A 20,697-nucleotide genomic window follows, 5' to 3' on the forward strand; every position below is an offset into this window, starting at 1 on the left:
AATATGAGGTGATTAAATGCAAATGTAATGCACTAAATACAACTATTCTAAATATAATTTACTGGATTTTAAAAAGTTGAACCTCTTCAACATTATACAGTTTGAACATTTCAGTGATTCTTTCACATACCACTAGAGGGAGCACCCGTACTAGCAGTGGTACTCATGCTACACATTGCAAATCACTGTTCTACGTAATTATGCAATGACATCATGCAACTGCAATGTTAGCTAGCAGATTTAGCCACAGATACACACCTTAATCTACACCCTCAGATAATGAGTTGGAAAGTTGCATTTACTTTATTAAAGAATTACCTAATCACAAATTAAAATATAAATTGAATTATTGTTCCATTACTAAAAACTATTTTACAATCATATTTTAACTCAATTTAACTAAACCTAACATCAACAAATGACTTGACCCATGTGTCGATTTAAAAAAATCTAACGTGGCACAGAAATGTGGCCACCTCTTCTGGAGAGGCGTGAGGAACCAGATAGAACCCTGGCAAATAAAAACAAAGAATAAAAACCTCAGAGGAACCGTTAATAGGAATACAGTATTTCATAATAATGCAATCAGTTTTGGGAAGATTACTTTGGAAATGTAGTTGGCTACAATTACAAGTGACCTTGGTAAAAATGTAGTCATAGTGTTATTTCAATTACTTTCTCAAAGTAATATAACTAATCGCATTTGATTACTTTTCATTATTTAGAATGAATGCATCAATAGGACCCTTGGATGGCTCCTTTAAAAAAGTGGATTAAAAGTATAGCTAATTTTGAAATAAATCACTTTCTTTACATAATAAACTGATAACAAAACATGATGAAATGTTGAATTACACAAACATTTTTTGTTGCATTTTGTGTTCAGCATGTGGAAAATCACCATACCATACCACTTTAAATGTTCATAATTTAGACAATATCGGTACATATGACAACCCAGATTAAGTGAAAGTTCCATAAAAACTCAAAACGTTCTAAAGATGAAAGAGCTCAGAAGTCAGTGTTCCTTTGTGTTCAGAAGTGCAAGTCTAAAATGTAAAAATAGCTTTCACCACAAGGGGGCACTTCGAAGTCATGTTTAAAAAAAAAAAAAAAAAATCATGTTTTATGTCATGTAGAATGGCACGTGACCAGAGAACCGATCACAAGCGTCGGCTTTAGGTGCATGTGATGTGAAAAGAATGAGCTTTTACGGTCATTTTTCAAATGTAACGGAAATTGTAATGATAGAAATTTCTAAAAGCAACTGTAATTCAATTACACATTTTCTCCCAGTAATGAAATGGATCACAATTACATTAATTTTGTAATCAAATCACAATCTCATTACTCTACTTAAGATACTCTAGATAAGGGTGGTGCACACATTTATTTACAACCTTCCGTTAATGTACAGGATTTAAAAGAGTCCTCTCTATTTACATGACTACAAAATATTTACAGAAATCTAATACTATAACCACAAATACATAGGGCTGAACACATAAATGGCAATAGAAATGCAGCAATATCATAGTAAGTCGCATTCCCCAGTCCCCTAAAAAAATAATTTATAACACTAAAACAAAGAGACATTTCCCCTTATGATGGCACATATCAAATTATAAATGATACATACATCAAATTCAAAAACAGCAATAACAAACATAAAAATCCCAAACCAGGATTATAAAAAATCTGTACTGTATGTTGCTTATAAAAAATAATAGCTCTTACGATGCAACATACAGTATGTGGTCGATACACACCAATTAGCCACCCTAGGTTCAATTTGCAATCTAATGAGATCATTAATTTGGCCTCGTCATACTCCGTTACTGTCAAGGGAGGTAATAAAGTTTATTGTGGTTGGACTTGGCAGTGGAGTAGGATTGCCCTACATCATATTGAGCTGTTTCTAATAGTCAATTTAAAGAAACAGGCAGGATTTTTTTGTTTTTATTGTATCACATTAGATTGTGCGTCTAAGAATGTGGCTGATCATGTGAGTCCTTAAGTGCAATGTGCATTGTGTGTTACTTTTTCTCTGTTAAAGGGAAATAGTAATCTTGGTGGAATGTGACAGATGAGGAGGTTGGTGCAGTCAGTATTTTAAAATGTAGCGCCAAAATCACAAGAGCAATTATGGGCTAGGGCCATGCTCTTTATATGCATTTATTCATATAAAAAGAGCCAACAGCCAGCAGGTTCTGTGAGATCAAGTTGAGGTGTCTCAGGTCTGATGGCTTCTGTAGTTCTGTAGTCACATCTACCTCAGCTTGTCGTTACCGCTGGGACATCCCTCGTGCTTGTTCTTCAGGACCCCCGAAGCACTGTTGCTTCGCTCTGGTAACAGGCTCAAGCTCCACCCACGAGGCATGCAGGCCAAATACACATTAAGATTCGCTTTGGCTGAGGGGGGCAATGGCACGTTGGTCACAGGAAACGGAATCCAGCGCCCCAACTTTGTATGCCAAACACCAAAAGACTTTGTCGGAGTGAATTCATTGTCCTCACCCTTGTTCGTCTTCTTCGATTTCCTTCAATCTGTTACTTCCGTGAGAACTTTCTGTGGTCACCGCTGAAAAGAAAACAAATAAAATCAAGCTAAAAATGTTTTGTTTCTTCTTGATGTGTCTGTTGAATTGTCAAATAGAAGTTAATGTACATACAGGAGATCGGTGCGAAGGGAACAGGAGAGTTTACTCTGCTTTGATTTCTTAAGTAACATAAAAAAAACACCTGTATCATTTGTTGTTCACCAGAAAACCTCATTCTTACAATGTGTTTTAATGTTCATACTTGACAATTGAAACGTTGCCCTAGTAGCAGTTTTAAATAAGATTGAATGTGCATGCTGACTTTCATTTTGAAAAGCATTGTTTTGAAAGGCAAGCACAAGCATACATTTTAGAGTGAAAGTATGAGACCACATTTGTTGTGTACAAGGGTCAGAAAGCTCAGTGTGTAATATCACTACACTATTGTACTTTATTAAAAAATAAAAAGTAAATAAAATAAGGAATTTAAAATGAATGCACCGCTACTGCCACTGTGTTCAGCATTTGCCCAACACAGAACCACCTGACCCCCTTGAAACCATGGCATGAGTGGATGTGTCTATGCATGTGGACTTGGTGTGATAAGGAGAAGAACAGGCTGAATACATACACACGTGTAGAAGACTTAACCTTTTCCATAACTTGGTACAGCTGATATTTTCAAAAGAAACACCATGAATCATAAATTTACAATGTTGTGTGAAAAAGTGAAAATGTCTCACACGAATGGTGATTTAGCGCTCTACAAACCTTGGACAGGTAATCCTCCACATTGCTGCCCTGTCCTTCAGCCACAGGGTTGAGGATTCTCGAGTTCCGCATCCTGTATGGTGCTGCCATTGTGCCGGAGGTAGAAGCCAAGGGGCCCGTGGTACCCGGGGTTCCCGACGCGACGAGAGACTTGCAGCGCTCGCTGAGCAATTTGGAATTGGCTTCTGTGAGCCGACTGTTAGTCCTGTAGACAGTAAAAAAAAACTTGTTGCCCCCACTGAGAAAACTGAACCTTCTTGATGAAGACTGAGAATGGTTTTACAGTTGTAGATCTGTAGTGACCGGATAGACTGTGCTCGCTCCGTTTGCTGGGGTAAAAATATTGGTCATTTCCAATTTTTACCACGAGATGTCATAAAAAGTATCTAAAATGTACAGTGGTGCCTTGAGATACGAGTTTAATTCGTTTCGTTACCACATTAACTCAAAAATAACTGTCTGTCTAAATGTGGGGTCTGGCTGGAACGGCCACTTCAACCCAAGTACAACGCAGCAAGAATTTTGAAAATTGAATGATGAATTCAGGAGATTTTTTTTGTTTTTGTTTTTGTGTGTCGGAAAAAATCTCCTTTGTAGGAAGTGTTTTTGTGTGATATCGGCGATAGAAATTCTGGTCAGAAAATGCCTTCAAATTAGAGTCAAACAGTAAAATGTAATAATTAGTAGTAAATGATATCTTCGCCATTACGGTGACCGACTGGTTAGCACATCTGCCTCACAGTTCTGGGGACTTGGGTTCAAATGCCAGTGCCGCCTGTGTGGAGTTTGCATGTTCTCCCTGTGCCTGAGTGGGTTTTCTCCGGGCACTCCGGTTTCCTCCCACATCCCAAAAGCATGCGTGGTAGGTTGATTGAAGACTCAAAATTTCCCGTAGGTGTGAATGTGAGTGCGAATGGTTGTTTGTTTCTATGTGCCCTGGGATTGGCTGGCGACCGGTTCAGGGTGTACCCCGCCTCCCACCTGAAGATAGCTGGGATAAACTCCAGCATGCCCGCGACCCTAGTGAGGATAAGTGGCAATGAAAATGGATGGATGGAATTATATCTTTACCGGTTCAGTTTGTCGGCTGCTTGGGGAGAACCCCTTCTCCGATAAGCTGATAATTTTTTAAAAAATATCCATCAACGCTCATACGGAACGAAATTCCAAGAACATTGGTGAGAAGAGCAGTGTGGGCAGTGGATGAGGTCAAGTACTTCAGTAATCAGTTGTTTTTTTTGTGAATTGATTTGTTATGGAGGATTTTAGAGATGTTTAAAGTGCTCGTTCAATTTAATGAAGGGAAAATATATATATATATATATATATATTTTTTTTTAAAAAGGTGTATGATTTCTATCTCGAAAAACATGTAAGCACAATCTTTCCTTTTAACGGACCCAGACATGAAAAGTGTGAACACCGCATTGTTTTTGTTCAGACATAACCGGCCGCATTCAGACCTTTTGAGGTCGTTGGAGAGGGACTTGCGGAGCCACTGCTCTTCTCTGTGCATCTGTCGATAGCGCTTCAGCTCTTTGTGCAAGGCGTCTCTCTGGGCGATGGTGTCATGCTGGATGCTTCGAGCTCGTTTCAGTTCGCCCTCCAGTTCTTGGATCTTGGAGCGCAGGCTGACCTCGGTGGTGGCTTTAATCTGGTCCTGGGCCTCCTGCGTGGCCGCCTGGGACTGGGAAAACAGACCAAACAAATACTGACTACACCTGTTGTCTTGACTTGTTTTTGTCATCATCTGTATTATTCTACCTGCAAGAATAGGTTGACCTCGTGTATTTTTTTCTGTATTTCCTGTCGGGCCTTTTCCTCGATCTCACGGCGGTACTGTTCCACATGCTTTTGCTCCACCGTGTTGGTCTCCATTCTGCGTCTCAGGCTCTGTACCTCCTCCTCCAACTGCTTTTTATTCTTCTCCAAAAGGCTGCGGAAGGACATTTGCCTATTCAGCTCGGCCTGCAGCTCATTCGCCTGGTCATGTTCAGCGTGAAACAAACAGAGCAAATATGAAGTACAAGTACAGATTTACTGTCGGTTAAATGTGCAGCATCAACTGGAAGACAAACCTTTTCTCTCTCTATTTCACTTGCTCGGTAATCTTGCAATTTCTTCTTAGCACCCTTTAGTAGAGCTTTTAGCCTTAATTCAGATAAGAAAATGTTGATATACAGTATATGGTTCATATATAATCAAACATAATCAAAATCTAATTAAAAGGTTTAGGGGTTTCTAAAACGTGGGCCAGCGGTTTAAAATTTAGAATATAAATCATAAATGGAGAGCTTTGCATTGTGCATAGTAAACAAAAGCTTAAATATTAATTTTCAGATAAAAAAAAAAAAATCAATTTATGAAACCTTTTACTATATGACAAACTGCTACCAATTAATGAGAGCTAGATAACATAGGGATTAAAACTGGATTTGCTTTTCCATGTAAGTGTGTATGTGCACAAGACTACCTGTACACAGCCTCTTCCAGCTGTTTGACCGAGATATTGGTGGCAGCTGCAACAGAGAGCGCCTCCTTCTGTTTCTGAGCAGCAATGATGAGTTGTTGCTCTCGTTCGTCCAGACGACTCCTTAGATCTGTCACCTGTTTCTCAGCTTGTATGCAATGGGATTCTTTTTCTTCCATCTACATGACGTAATGCAAAGATCATCAGCAATGTTAAAAAAATAAAAACTACCTAACTAACTATCATTATTTGACCGTTCCTGTGTTAGATATTGTGTGCGTGCCATTACCAGTATCACAACCAGTGCCAAGTAAATGAAATGCCAAATAAATGAAAACAGGGAGAAAATAAAAACTCCCTATCATTATTTGGGCTGTTCTTGTGTTAAATATTGTGTGCGTGCCATTTTCAGTATCACATCCAGTGCCAAATAAATGAAATGCCAAATAAATGAAAACAGGGAGAAAATAAAAACTCCCTATCATTATTTGGGCTGTTCTTGTGTTAAATATTGTGTGCGTGCCATTTTCAGTATCACATCCAGTGCCAAATAAATGAAATGCCAAATAAATGAAAACAGGGAGAAAAAAACAAACACATGATGGGACTGTTTACTTTCAATACCTTTCTTTTAAACCTGTCCGCTTCTTTGTGGAGCCGAGTTTTCTCTTCCTCGGATTCACTACGATATCGCATGTAGACCTCCAAAGAAGCTTCACACTTTGACAGCTTCTTCAAAGAGTCAGCTAATTCTGCCTGCAGCTGCCTCAGACAAGCCTGGACAAAACCCAGAGACCATATTTAGACATAGTGATTGTCTACACATTAAACATATGACTAGACATGAGCGCTACCTCTCTTTCATTTTTCTCCTCCTGTAATTGGTGGATATGTTCTCGAAGTTCCGCTGCCTTTGTGGCTAGATCCTGGTTCCTGTCTTGCACGAGTTGTACTCTCCCCTCACAGTCAGAGCGAAGCTTGGCCAAAATTTCAGTGAAACACTTTTGGGCGTCTGTCACGGCGAGCTCCTTTGTAACACATTGTTTTTGGGCTTCCTCCAGCTTTTGCCGTACCAATATGCCTTCACTCTGGGCCTGGCCTAGGAGCTCCTGTGTGGCCTCTTGGCGCGCTCCAGCCCAGCTGACCAGGTCCTTTTCGGTTTGCAGAAGAGCTTCCAGCTCTTTCACATGTGCATTTATCAGATCCATCTCACGCTGCAAGGTGGCAATCTGCGCGTTCTTCTCGATCAGCTGTGCCTCTACTCTATGCACCTCGTTCTCCATAGTGTTGCCATGTGCCTTCGCCTTTGCCAGCTTCTGGGACAGTTTGGTGACTGCCTCTCGTTGACTGGCTATCTCACCTGGAAAGAACATTTAATTAGGACTGGTCAAGTCAGTCAATACTTTTACAAGCCGCCATAGATAAGACAACTGTACGGGGAGAAATCAAATTATTAGTCAAGGCCTTTTTCCAGTTGTCTTGAAATGTTACAATTACAAAATACATAAACAAGCTAGCGAGGGTTCAACATGCTGATCAATATTTTGGTTTTATTATACATTTTTTAACACCCCTGAAGGGCCATTCATGGCAAAGAGAAAAAGTGTAATAAACCCAGAATCGTTCATCCTTCCTTCCACTTTCTCTAGGGAACAACTGTCAAACTAAAGGCCTGGGGGGCAAATCCGGCCCGTCACATCATTTTATGTGGCCCACGAAAGCAAATCATGTGTCTACTTCCTTGATTCTTGCTAAAACTTCTAGAAAAATTTCAAACGCTGCTATATTTTAAGCATTTTTTTGTTACTAAAATCTTTTTTAACAGTAACTTAAACAATAGCTTAACAAACTATAATGCTTGACTTCTGATACTTCAAAACTAGTTATCCATTAATTCGTTGTTGCTATTAAATTGCTAGAGGCTAAGTGACTCGCCGTAGTGTGTTTTTATATTTTTATGTCTCAAAAGTATTTATTGTCAAAATGGCTGTCTATTGTCGTATTAGAGCAGCTCCAACTACCGGAGTCAAATTCCTTGTGTTTTTGACACACTTGGCTAATAAAGAGGATTCTGATTCTGGATTCTGATGAGGCGATTAAAGATTTTTTCGGTTTCGCAGTCATAGCGGCCCTGTGAGGGGAACCGTAATAACACTGTGAGAAAAATGAGTTTGACACCCCTGAATAACATAACATGCACATTTTTGTGATGTGGGAGGAAGCCGGAATGCCCAGAGAAAACTTAGGCCGGTGCAGTGAGAACATGAAACATGCTACACAGGAAGGCCTAAGCAGAGATTGTAACCCAGGACCTCTCTGTGAGGCAGACTAGCCTGACATGCTGCCACCATAGAAGCAGACATGCTAAAATCATATGGCAAAAGAACATTCCATCCCCACCCATGCTTACTTGCAAGTTTGTCTCGAAGTCGCTGCTGTTCCTCCTTCTCTTGGAGCAGAGTTTTCTCCATCTCGGACCGCAGTTGCTCGGCCTCCGCCAGACGGGTGCGGACGGCCTGAGTCTCTGCTTCCAATACGTTATGAGCCTGATACTGAGCCTCCAGTCGCGCATTCGCGAGTGTCACTTCACACTTTAATCCCGTAATCATATTGTTCCATTCCAAAACACTTTGCGCCTGGTTGTCGTTAGTAAGTCTGAGATCTTGGCGAATATCTTCAAGCTGTTCCTTGAGGGCTTCATTCTCCTCCGCAAGGTCTCTTTGTTTGGTGCTGCTGTGCGTCTGGGTGACCTCAAGTTCTGTTCTTAGATGTTCCTGAAAGATTAAGGATGGCAAATCTCTGGTAATTTGTTGGAAACTTTCCATGGAAAAGTTATATGTACCTCACAAAGTGATGTACTTTTCACAAGACCTACACTTCTTTTAGGTTTCTCTTATTTTGTACGTCTTTGTACAACAACCAAATTAGTTTACCCCAATAAGTCACAATACAACATTAACATGATTTTAAAAATATATATTTTCGTCAGCTGCAATATTCCAACTTCTCCAGAGCAGTAACACAGTGCCCACATTCTAAAACAGTTGCAAAATACCTCATTATGTTTGATTCTTTTGTAGTCCTCTTCTATGGTATGTTGCTTGCAGTCCTGACTCTTTAGCTTTTGTTGCAGCTGTGCATTTGTGCAACGTTCCTGAGACAACTGTACATGGGCTTGTCGGAGTTCCTCCTCAAGCTGGGTGGGGTTGATGAAACACAAGCCACAAGTGCAACATTCACATCATCTCCAAATCCACAACAGCGTTGAACAATTACATAGACATAAGGATTGTACAATTCCTAAATCACTCCCAGCCACTGCATACTGATCTTTCTCACCTTCTCATTGTTGATGTGAGCCATCCTGATGGTATTAAGGCAATCTTCTTGCTGTTGTTTTGTCGACAGTCTGTTGATGTTAACAGAAAGAAAAACAATTCAAAACTGTCTCAAGTATGCTGCACAGCTCAAAGACAATTACAGAACAGAATGCCTCGAGAACAAAGTTAATACCTGAGGTTTGTGATTTCACTTTCCATTTGCATTTGTTTATGCTCCATGGCACATTGATCATCTTTAACCTCCTCAATTTTGTTCTTTAATTCTGCCTTTTCATTTTTTAGTTTGGTCATTTTTCCAGCACAGCTGTGATGTTCTTTTGGCTTCAGAATAGGGAGCTTATTTTGTTGGCCCATAAAGCCATCCAGCTTCATCTTAAATGGACGTTCTGGTGAATATAAACCAGCTACAGTATATGAGGAAGTCTACAGACTAGAAACAAGGCTTGTACATACATACAATGAGATAATTAATGCGTTGTTTGGCATTAAAACCTGCATTACCTGAAGGTGAAAGGTTCGCAGGGATAAAGCTTGTGCCTTGATGGGTTGGAGGGGGGAGCTCACATTCATCCAGAGTCAAGTCTGATGAGGACGTGATCTCATCAAGCTCTTCAGAGATCTCCATTTCGTCAATACGCTGAATGTGTGAATATAATATGTTACCTGAATGTACACTTTCCTGTCTGCAAACTGTATTGAATTTCACTTTTAAAGCGGAGGACAGATTCAGTAAAAATCCATTTCACTGTATTGGTTACCTGTTTTTTCGGCTTTTGTTTGGCTTGCCACCTGTTGCCAACAAACAGAAGGTTATTTCAAAATGAATATTTTTCTTTCCCAGTCAAGTTCACCTCAGTGTGAGGTGGGTACATGAGATTTTTTGTGTGTAGAAATAGAGCATCAACATACATCTTAGGTTAATAATTTCCACCCTAATGTGTGCAACAAGGTTTTAAAGGCATCAACCCCACAAATGATCCTACAGTGCAAGCTCCAAGGTTGAACACCACAAAAGCCAACAATTTGGGAGCCCAATCAAAACTGTTTTTAAAAATATGTCAAAAGTCAAAAACTGCGAGACCAAAACTATGATCAGGCATGATGTCAGGAGACCTCAGCACAGTCGAGCTAAACTTTGGAAAATGTGTAGTTGTGTAATTGCATTAATGTGTGATTACAGAAAAACAGAAATTACAGAAAGGATTTTTACCTATCAGATTCCAATATAAACACGCATACACTATAGAACACTTAGTTCATGAATGCCTATAAAATGCTTCTAGGTGATATCACTGAAATAAATAAATAAATAAATAAACTCCCCTCCCCATTATGTTCGACACCTTCAAGGGTGAGTAGTTTTACTTCATTTTCGTTTTATTATACAGAGGTTAACATAACCCTTGAACAAATAAGTGTTAAAAATGTATCTAAACACTGCTTGTTCAGTTAAGGTTTTATGACAGCCTGGAAAAAATGAGTCCCTTTGCATTATTTCTTATGTTATTTCAGAAAAAAAAAAGTAAACCAACATCATAGAATAGATTGTGTTCAACTTTGGAAATTCTATTGTACTCTTACAATAGTCTTATTTTAAAAACTTTTATCATGCACTCTCTCCAACTTGCATTATGCTCACAATTGCGCATTATTGCCAAAGGGTAGAGGGACAAACGGGGATAAATGCTGCATATATACCTTCCTTCATCGTCCGACACATCACTTAAAGTGCTGTCATCATTCACAGCGAGGTCTCTGCTGCTTGGAAGGACTTTGGCAGGGCGGGTCTTGCTAACCACTGCCAGCTGTGAGATCTTCTCTACAGTCTGATCATCAGGTTTGTTTGCAATGGAGAACCGCTGATGTGACACTGGCGATTCCCCAAGTGGCCTGCTAATGAAACACAAGGCAAAACACATGATAAAAGCCAAGCTGTAAGATCCGTTCTTAACTCACTGAGGGCTATTCCAAGCAGACTATAGGATGAAAACTGGAAATAAATTCTGCCTAGACCTGTCACGATAACACATTTTTTAAGATGATATATTTTCCCTCTTTAAACGCTGTTTTGTCAACATGTTGGGTGGCTGCATCTCTTAAGTAACGCTATACTGTGTATGTGAGCGTACGTGCGCCATATACATTGTCACATTTATATTTGTATTGCTGAGCAAAGGCTTCCTTAATTGCAAGCTGACGGGAAACGGGAAATGTCCCACTGTGTTTTTTTGTTCCTTCTGAAGAAATTGGGTGGGATGGTTGTGTTTTCAATTGATTTTGTCACTTTGAGGTTTATGTTGTTGTTTTTGTTGCGCCTTCATACAATTTTGCCATGCCAGCTCGTTGATGTTAGCCGGATCGCCCTTCACCGTGTTCATCTGGTTTGAATCCAAAATGTTCCCACAATGCTGCTGTGGCATTAGACTTAGGAACTAATTCCACTTATGCCGGTTAACTTTCTGTAATTGTACAGTTACTGGCTAGCCGTCGTTAGCCGAGTATGCTAAATCTTCCTTTCATTCTGCTTCATGATGACGTATGTAAACAAACGCATGTAAATGAGAATTTTTCAAGTCTAGAAAAACTATCGTGTCCATTGTATTTATCGAACGATAAGTCGATATAGTAATTATCGTGACAGGTCTAATTCTGTCAATGCATTTTCCCCAGATCCGGACCAAATTTTAATTGATTTTCTAAACCCAATGTCCTCATTTGGGTCACGGGCATTTTAATACCCTTGCATGTGGGCAAGGAGACCCACAGTCACCGATGTACTTTCAGCTGTTTAATGAACGGGACAAACAATAAATACATAATGAAAACACTGGCAAGGAGCGACTCCGACTTCAGCTCATGGCATCACTCACTAGGCCACACCGCTTAAAGCCACACAACACACAAATACTACAGTGTGTGTGTGTGAGTGACTTTTGGCTTGTTTATGCCTTATAAAACTATTTATTTATTTACATTCTGGGAGCTTGGTCCTGTGTAAAAAAATTAAGTTGTAAATCAATTATCTTTCTCTCTCTCTCTCTCTTATATATATATATATATATTTTTTTTTTTAAGCAAGTTGGCATTTTTTTTTTTTTTTTTTAATGTAAACGTGTCAACCACTTGTCGGACGGTTACAAATGGAGAGACCAATTGCACATACCGGTAAAAAAAAACGTGCTATTTCAAAATGTAGTTGTGCATACCCGGCAGATGGTGCCTGCTTCTTTGAATGCAAAGGGGTTTCAGGTTGAGTTGACATGTCTTTGCTTCTCAATGAACTTTCTTTGCGGCTCATTGAACTCTCCGTTTTCTCACTTGCATGTCCGTCTGATCCTCTTCCACCAATGTCACTGGTAGTACTTAGATTTTTCATAGAAACAATCTGAGCGGCATCTTTGGCAGCCTGAAAAGACCACTGCAAGAAAAGTAGTTCTGGGTCACTGATTGCGGTTAGTTTTTTCTTTTTACATGCATAATGTCACTTAATTACATTAGCTTTACTTTGCCATGATGAAAAGATATCATTCTACACTGAAAAAAAAGTCCTTTGTATCAACTTAATTGGAAGATGTACATTGATTGCACATGATTAAAATGTGTTAAATTAACATTGCTGGTGTCGGGCAGAAACCTCGTACCTCCAAAACTGTCACTTTACAGGAGACCAAAAAACTGAGTTTGTTGAACCATTAAAATTGCATCATGAAAGAGAGTAAACCATTTTCAACACTTTAGATAGGTCAATAACTTGTAAAAAATATCACACACACATGGGGACTGACCAATAGTATATGTAAAAAAATATGAAATTTACCAAATTTGGCCCAACGTGTGTGAAATGTGTTAAAGTAACATATTATTTGATTATTTTCAAGGAAAAGAGGAAAATGGCGTCCCTTTACCACATTTCAATCATGTGCACCCGATGTACATGATCAAATTAGTTGTTGTTTTTCCGTATTGTTTTCATTAGGTGTTTTCTTAACCAATAGCATTTCTATCTGTATAACGAGCAACTCAACATTTGTTGTTTACATACATAAACCTGGAAACAACAAAAAGTTGGCCATTACCAAATTGAGAACATGGTCTTCTCGTGGTCCTCCCTCGTAAGATAACGATAAAGATGTTTTAAAAAAGAAGAGTTAAGCAGTAATGCTTGCCGAATTATACTACATCAATTATCACTGAGAGCTCAAAATATTTGCTTGAGCATTTTAATAGACACTTTGTGCACTGCGCGTAAATAGAACGGACTTTTCAATACATTACAACTTGACCATCACACAGGTTGAACACAGACGTACTGGCTGACACAGATGGGAGTTCCACACATAATAAATCCCATTTGTATGATTTAAGACAGTCAGTTTAACATTTACATGTTTTTTTTCCTAATTGCAAATGGCATGAACTTTCACACTTCTAGTTAGAGGATCTGATGTGCTTTAAGTGATAGGGGACACTAAAAACTTTAAAGATCTGATACAAAGCACTGACATCATCTCAATGATGTCACTGCCTCCCCAATCCCCCCGCCCACTCCCACCCACCACCAACCTCCCCAATGACGAACCCGCCCTCATGTTAGGGGAACACGTGGGAAGTTGTCATTTCTTAAAAATGTATTTAATATGTAAATATATATTACAATTACCTCGGTCTTTCTCGCCTTCTGTTTTCTGCTTACTGGCGTGTCAGATTGCAATTGACTTCTGATGTCTCTTGACATTATTGAGGCACAAGGGGAGCCTGAGAAGAGACAGAGTGCTTACAAAGACAACAGGACTCGATTAAGCGAGTAGATCTGGTCTCAAATTCTCAGTGAGTCTTTTTACCTGGCCCAACCACTCCTTTACGACGCCGGTCCTCCGTTTTGACGTCATAGCATGATACAAACATAATGTCCTGGTCATAATCGGATTCTAAAGAGCAGCGATACCAAAATAGAAAATGTTTACTACTACAGCGGTGCCTTGCGATAAGAGTTTGATTTGTTCCATGACCACGCTCGCAACTTAAAAACAAATCGTCAAATCATCTTTCCGCATTGAAATGAAATGCCATTAATCCGTTGTAACTCCGCCCAAAAATTGTAAAAAATGTTGTAATGTTTTCGAATAAGCAAAAGAGCACTCTATAATATTGTGCCTTATAAAAACAGTGTTAACATAATTAAATAGAATATTCTGTAAAGAATTAAAGTTTGTGCATCATGATTTGATGCTTCAACTCAATTCATTGTGCTGCTTCTGGTTTACACCCGAAAAAGAGTCACCTCTAGTCTCAATAAGCTGAAATCTTAATAGTTTTGTGATATTGTCTGTCTACATGTGTTGCACAATTGTTTGTGTTCAAATATGTGTTGCCTAAAGGGTTACAACACCACTACTATCGATGCTAATCGTTACCCCATGTACGACATTTTCCATTATTTGTTGGCATTAAGGTAGCGGGTTATTCCTAAGGTAAAGTTGTTTGATTATTTGAAATACACTATATGAGAGTCTGTGTTGAGTTCGGTGCCACCATACAGCGCTCATATCTCAAGTTTATGCTCTCAAGTCAAGGCAAAAAAAATCATCCCGACAGCTCGTATCTCGGAAAAACTTGTAAGCCGGGTCAAATGTATCTCAAAGCACCACTGTATAGACAAAAATATACAGTGGATCCCCAATACCCCTAACACAATCTGTTCCAGGAGCCCTTTTGACCTTTGATTTGTTCAGGTTGAATTAATCTTCCCCAAAATAAATCCATCCCATCATAGAACTTTCAATAAACAACAACTACTGAACAGGTAATGTTAAGCAGCACTAAAGCCAAGTTAACTGTCACGCAAGTATTTTTTGTTAATAGCTTAAAAACAAAGTTAATCGTCATGCAAGTATTTATTTTGTTTATAGCTTAAAAACAATGCAACATAACCTTATGTGTGATAGGTACCAGTTTGGCACTAAAGCTAAGTTAACTGTCACGCAAGTATTTTTTGTTAATAGCTTAAAAACAAAGTTAACCGTCACACGAGTATTTTTTGTTAATAGCTTAAAAACAAAGTTAATCGTCACGCAAGTATATATATATTTTTTGTTTATAGCTTAAAAACAATGAAACATAGCCTTGTGTGTGATAGGTACCAGTTTGTGTGCCAAATTCTGTGTAGGTTCTATTATTGTGATTACAATTTTCCTCTTTGGCTTACAGACAAAAGAAAACGCAAAAAAACAGCTGATCAACTGGTGTCGAGACCTCTCTGTTTCATCTAATTCAATTTTAATTCAGTTCCTGGAATTTTTTCCTTAAAATATTAGATTGATTTCAAAATAGTTCAAGCATCGGAACGTTCAAGTTCTGAGGGTGCACTGTTTTTTATCAAGTCCCATGCAGGTGATGAATGAGTTTTGGCTCACATCCTGTTTTCATGGTGTGTGCAAATGTAATACAAAAAGTTAAGTCTTAAAAAAGTGAAGGAAATACAAAGGCCTGTCTGATGCTTACTGTCACTCTCTAAAAATGGCTTCTTTGAATGAAGTTTGGGTTGTGGGCTCAAGTGTATCCCGTCTGAGATGTTCCTTCTAGGTCCTTTTGGATGCACCTCTACCTCCCTCACCTCCATAGATGAAGTGGAGCATTCAGGGAATTCCTCGGATATCTGAGAGACCAGTGAGCCTTCAGGCAGAGTTATTTTACTGGCGTTGCTGGTTTTATCGCAGTCTGACGCAAAGAAAATAAGAACAAGGTGTAATATAATGAACACATCAAGAACACTACAAGCATGACTCCTCTGTCTTTCTTAGCTTATTGGTAAACTTACAATTCGAAATTCATAGCTTCATGTTAGATTGAACATTGTGAAACTAGTCTTGTAACGTAAAAGGTAAAACACAATTAAATAAATAAATAAAAGATTAAAGACTATACTGGTGAAACTCACCTGAACCAATTTCTTCAAGGTCTGTCAGAGAAGCAAGGAGATGTTAAACACGATTATGCATTAGCTATTGTTCACCAGCTACTGGAGAATACTGTTGATTAGGTTTACTTACCAAACTTTTCATTTTTATCCTTTCCCAGTTGAGTCAAGATTTTGAAGAGTTGGCTCATGTCACACTGGTGACAGAAAAAGAAAAAGAAAATTAGAATCACCAAATGAATACCCCATGTCATTTTTTGTTAGGCCTACCTCTTTTTGTGTGGGATCCTCTTTCCGTGCACTTGCGGAACTCACTCGGTCAACACTTACAGCTGCAGGAGTAAACACAAAAATAAACACAAATGTGTTTTCTTTAAAATGATTGATTTGTAAAGGGTTGCAATTAGCCTGAACAAGATAGCTGGTCTGTTATCTAGTGATGTCCCTTTGCATCTTTGTACAAAAATACTGAAGTGTGGTGCAAGGCTGCACCATAACTGTTTCCAATTCTCATATTAAGACTAAAATACACCAACACAAAATGGTAGATTTCACAAGTGGGGCTTTAGTAAATACTTAATACAAAATAGAAATAAAAGTGCTTACCATCTTTGCTGGAGGTGCGTTCAAATGATTTGGACTGGTTTTTACTAGGACTTGAGTGGACCTGGATGGAGGCCTCCTGTTTCTTCCTGTGCTCGGCAATAAGGAGGCTACAGCTAGAAGACAGTCAAGAGAACGATCACGACACCATGCTTCTGTAATGGGAGAAAAGAGAAGCTCAACCTACTGATCATGGTATTCCATCTCGGCGTAGTCCGTGGCTGATTGTCCTTTGCTATCCGTAAGTTCAACATTGGCTTTAAACTGTAAGAGCAGTCGCGTCATGTCGATGTGTCCGTTGCCCGCAGCCATCATTAACGGTGATCTGTCCAAGTTTGGAGAGTGCACAAACAAAGCCACATAACAAGGTTATTTTAAATGGATAAGAGTGCCACTGTTTTTGTGTTCTCACCTTCGATGTCTATCCAAAATATTAACATTGGCACCCTTCTTCAACAGATACTCTGCCACTTCTATGTGGTCCTCTTGGACTGCCACAGTCAGGGGTGAAATGCCCTCCTAAAAATGCCATCAGAATTGATATGTAACAACTGACTACCTTTAATGCCACCCGGACACTAAGCGGCGCAGCCGAACGTGACTGAAGTGGACCACCCCGAAAAAATTAAGATGCCGACGCTTGCAGCAGATTGAACTACACACATACTGTATAATGACACACTGCCAACGGAAAAACTACGAGCTCTATTGGGTTTCCAGGCTGCACATACAATATACTGGACAATTATTACTATTGAACCACTTAAACATGGCATGATTGTCAAGGAAGAAGCGGACTGCCACAGAGAAAAAGGGCAACGATAAAGAAGAGTGGATCTTTTGAGAGGCTGTTGGCTAAGATCTACTGACAATTTCACTGCATTCATTCATTTCGGCGACTCCCCACGCTTTGCTTTCTCGCCACAGGTACATATGGAATTATATAGTTTAGTATTGTAGGCGTGAAACAATATATAGCGAATCGGTATAGCTTGGGGGTGTCACGACCTACTCTTAAAACCCCACATTTTCTTTTTGTGCATGCTCGTGCATTTTCTATCTGCCACATTGTAACGCCATTGTTCGTTGAATCAAATTTTGAATCGCAGCAAATCCAGTGGCCGACGGTCGGCCACTCATAAAAACTAGCTGCCACATCCTTGGTTAGGCCGTGCCGTCGGTGTGCGGCAGGCCTTAGTGCCTTGTTAAGAGAAAGTGCTTATTTAGGCAGCTAATAGACAATCACCAGATTTTTGGCATTGATGTCAGCATCATGCTTCACGAGCAAGATGACAGTGGAGATTAACGGGATGCTTGAGGCCAAATGTAAAACTGTGTTTCCATCTGAGTCCATCAGGTTGGGGTCAGCTTTGTTTTCCAGCAGGATGTTGGCACAGAGCTCACGCTGTTCTTGCACTGCCTGATAAAATGAGTGTGAATCAGGAATGAACAGCCATCAATGACCATCAAATTTGTTCCAAGTCTGTTGATGTCTAAGCTTACCTTCATTAAAGCAGACCTATTTTGATTGTCACATAAATTGATCTGGGCATTTTTCTCGATAAGGAATTTCACCACCTCGACGTTTCCACGGGCACAAGCGACGTGAAGTGCCGTTCTGTAATAGGAGAGACAGATTTGTTGTTGTTATTTTCAACCCGACCAAAATCTCATGTCCTGGCTGCTTATAACAGAGCTAAGTCAGAAAAAGAGAATAAAAAGAATGCAATGTACACCACAGTTTTTCTTTTTGTGAAGAGCCTCACCTCTCAGGTATAGTAACCTCCCTGTGCATGTTTGTCACTGTCTGTTACTCATTATCAAACAGGTTTTCTTGTTTTCACATTTCATTACAACATAACATTAACCTTTGTGTGTGGAGTTTGTATATTCTATCTCTGTTTGCTCCCACTATCTAAAAACATACAAGTTAGCTTCAATGAAGACTCAATTGCCCATAGGTGTGTATGTGAATGGTTGTTTTCTCTGTACGTGCTGCAACTGACTGGCAACCAGTGGAGAGCGTACCTCACCTCTCGCCTAAGGTCAATTGGAATAAGTTCCACCAACCCTGTGACCCTGATTATGATAGGCACTTTTATGATGGCAAGTTTAATTGTACAGATAATTTCAATCTCCATATTTTGATATGATGGAAAACGGACCGAATGTGAACAAATCGAATGTTGAGCATGACCAGCATTCAAGACCAAACTGTTCAACCAGGTCTGGATTTTCAGATAATATCCGATACCACCACCAGTAAGGAGTTTGAAAGTTAATTGTGACCACATTTGTCAACATTATAGATAAGATGGACAAACTTTTCACTTTTCCGCACTGCAAGTTTCTTTTTCTCTTTCATAATTTACATTGTTGTAATTAGTTTTAAAGTTAATTCAACAAATACACATTGGAAGATGCAACTAATAGCGCACCTGTACCCACACTGACCTGTTCTGCTTGTCAACCTGATTGACATCAACAATTTTGACGAGCTGCTCCAGCTTGGCCATGTCATTCTGCCAGGCGGCCTTGTGAAACTTGCCCATCTCATTTTCTCTCAGATCACTGGCAATGGAAGCACTGTCAACTGCATCAATTGATGAGGTCTTCCTCTTTGGGAACTTGAATAGTTTCTTCATCCTAACACAGCAGCAAAGCGATGCTTTCGCACCACCACACTGCTACTTAACTGCTGTTAGAGGATCATAGGTGGCGACTCTCATCCCTAAATCAAATGAAAACCAAAATCAAATCAAATGTTACTTTTCCACAAAGAAAACCCCACAAGATGATGTTATTTTTTACAAACTCATTTTACTAAGACAGATTCTCCAAGTGTGGTACTACCACCATTTGAGGTATGCAGGCGTCCTCAAGTGGTGCGGGAAAGAATCACTTTACAAGGAAGTTCAGTTATATTTAACTTTTTAGTATATCTACATTTAATTTTCATGTGCCAGGCATTTTGATGGAATCATTTAAGTACAGCTTTTTCCATTTTCCTACATATTATGTTAAAGTGCACAGTGTCAATTTTAAAATTGCCCAATGCCAATGGTTTACAATATTAAATACACTTTTCAGTGACAAAACTGTTTCTTTAAAAAAAAAAAAAAAAAAAAAACACTTACTTAGTTTTGAGAACCACTGTACTAATACATCATGTAATACATCCCGGCAGTGAATTTTTCAAATAGTTTAATAAAAAAAAATTCAAGTTTGGACGCCACAGACGCAGGCTAGCTAATTAGCTGATGTTTTTCTACCATGAACTAAAATATCAATAACAGAAGTGAGTACATACCCACACTTTCTTAAAGTGAGCAGGCTCTTCGCGATAATGGCACTCTAAACAAGAGCTAATTGTATTGACCATTTTCGTGCCCAACCACACAAAGTTTTGACTTTTTGCTTTTTTTTCTTTTCTTCTTCTTTTCTTCAAGTTTTACAACAAATCTAAGTAAACAGGGAAGGACGAAAATCTCAGACGCGTCATGAGATCATTGGTTTCGACGGCTTTATTGTCACACGCGTCTATACATATAAATTATTAGTTCTCTCTGCCAAATGACGTCGTTTCGAACGTCAATGGGTTTTTTTCTCCCCGCAAGGGGCACGGTAGATAGTGTTATCCATTCACTTCTTACACTTAGGCCATTAATTGTATCGTTAATATTATGGTGAACATACATGAAGGGTTTGGGCCGTGTAACACCGTACACGGTTAGAACGTACTTAAGTCTCATTTTGCTCACCTGCTGTGTAGCAAGGGGAGAATGGCGACGAGGCAACGGGCTGCCTCCCAAGAAATGGGGCGTCATTGTGATGTAGCGGCTTCGTCGTCTCAGTTCCTTCTGCTGGGAATCCTTCCGCCAATTCACGAATGTGATGAATGCTGGAGTAATTATTATTTTTTTAATCCTGCCATTGACTATTTAGGTAATAGAAACTTCCACAACAGCGTTGGAAGAATATTTGATTTACATTTTTTAGATAATTGATGAGATACCGTACACTACTGATAAAAAGTTTGATATATTTGGCTTCGGA

The 20,697-nt window shown here is 39.2% G+C and overlaps 1 protein-coding gene across 3 annotated transcripts; it reads right to left on the minus strand.

Moving 5' to 3' along the window:
- Nucleotides 1-1,149: 1,149 nt before the first annotated feature.
- LOC133478271 (ankyrin repeat domain-containing protein 26-like) lies at nt 1,150-20,653 on the minus strand. 3 transcript variants are annotated; one of them, XM_061774131.1, is made up of 29 exons: nt 20,403-20,653; nt 19,096-19,372; nt 18,145-18,259; nt 17,888-18,061; nt 17,054-17,160; nt 16,829-16,966; nt 16,645-16,757; nt 16,309-16,370; nt 16,172-16,235; nt 16,060-16,080; nt 15,624-15,839; nt 13,964-14,050; nt 13,783-13,877; nt 12,329-12,540; nt 10,821-11,012; nt 9,881-9,911; nt 9,624-9,759; nt 9,295-9,508; nt 9,121-9,190; nt 8,837-8,977; nt 8,192-8,555; nt 6,636-7,141; nt 6,406-6,558; nt 5,785-5,960; nt 5,390-5,462; nt 5,076-5,294; nt 4,775-4,998; nt 3,312-3,516; nt 1,150-2,581 (listed from the first exon to the last, which is right to left on the minus strand). In XM_061774131.1, the coding sequence occupies exons 2-29, from the start codon at nt 19,284-19,286 to the stop codon at nt 2,576-2,578; spliced, it is 4,305 nt and encodes a 1,434-aa protein (XP_061630115.1). In that variant the 5' UTR covers nt 19,287-19,372; nt 20,403-20,653; the 3' UTR covers nt 1,150-2,575. The 3 variants fall into 3 exon arrangements, with proteins under 3 accessions (XP_061630115.1, XP_061630114.1, XP_061630116.1); XM_061774130.1 differs by having other exon boundaries at nt 10,821-11,015; nt 20,403-20,652; XM_061774132.1 differs by lacking the exons at nt 17,054-17,160; nt 18,145-18,259; nt 19,096-19,372; nt 20,403-20,653 and having other exon boundaries at nt 1,151-2,581; nt 10,821-11,015; nt 17,888-18,010.
- Nucleotides 20,654-20,697: the final 44 nt, after the last annotated feature.

Source organism: Phyllopteryx taeniolatus, chromosome 5 (genome assembly GCF_024500385.1).
Source record: "Phyllopteryx taeniolatus isolate TA_2022b chromosome 5, UOR_Ptae_1.2, whole genome shotgun sequence".
NCBI lineage: Eukaryota > Metazoa > Chordata > Actinopteri > Syngnathiformes > Syngnathidae > Phyllopteryx > Phyllopteryx taeniolatus.

Bases quoted from the DNA above. Each gene is read 5' to 3' on its own strand.
- LOC133478271 (XM_061774130.1), bottom strand. From the start codon at position 19,286: ATGAAGAAACTATTCAAGTTCCCAAAGAGGAAGACCTCATCAATTGAT. The intron at 16,967-17,053 runs GTGAGAACACAA...AAACTTGGACAG, and splicing joins ATTTTGGATAGACATCGAAG to ATCACCGTTAATGATGGCTG. The intron at 8,556-8,836 runs GTATTTTGCAAC...TTAATCTTTCAG, and splicing joins AAAGAATCAAACATAATGAG to GAACATCTAAGAACAGAACT.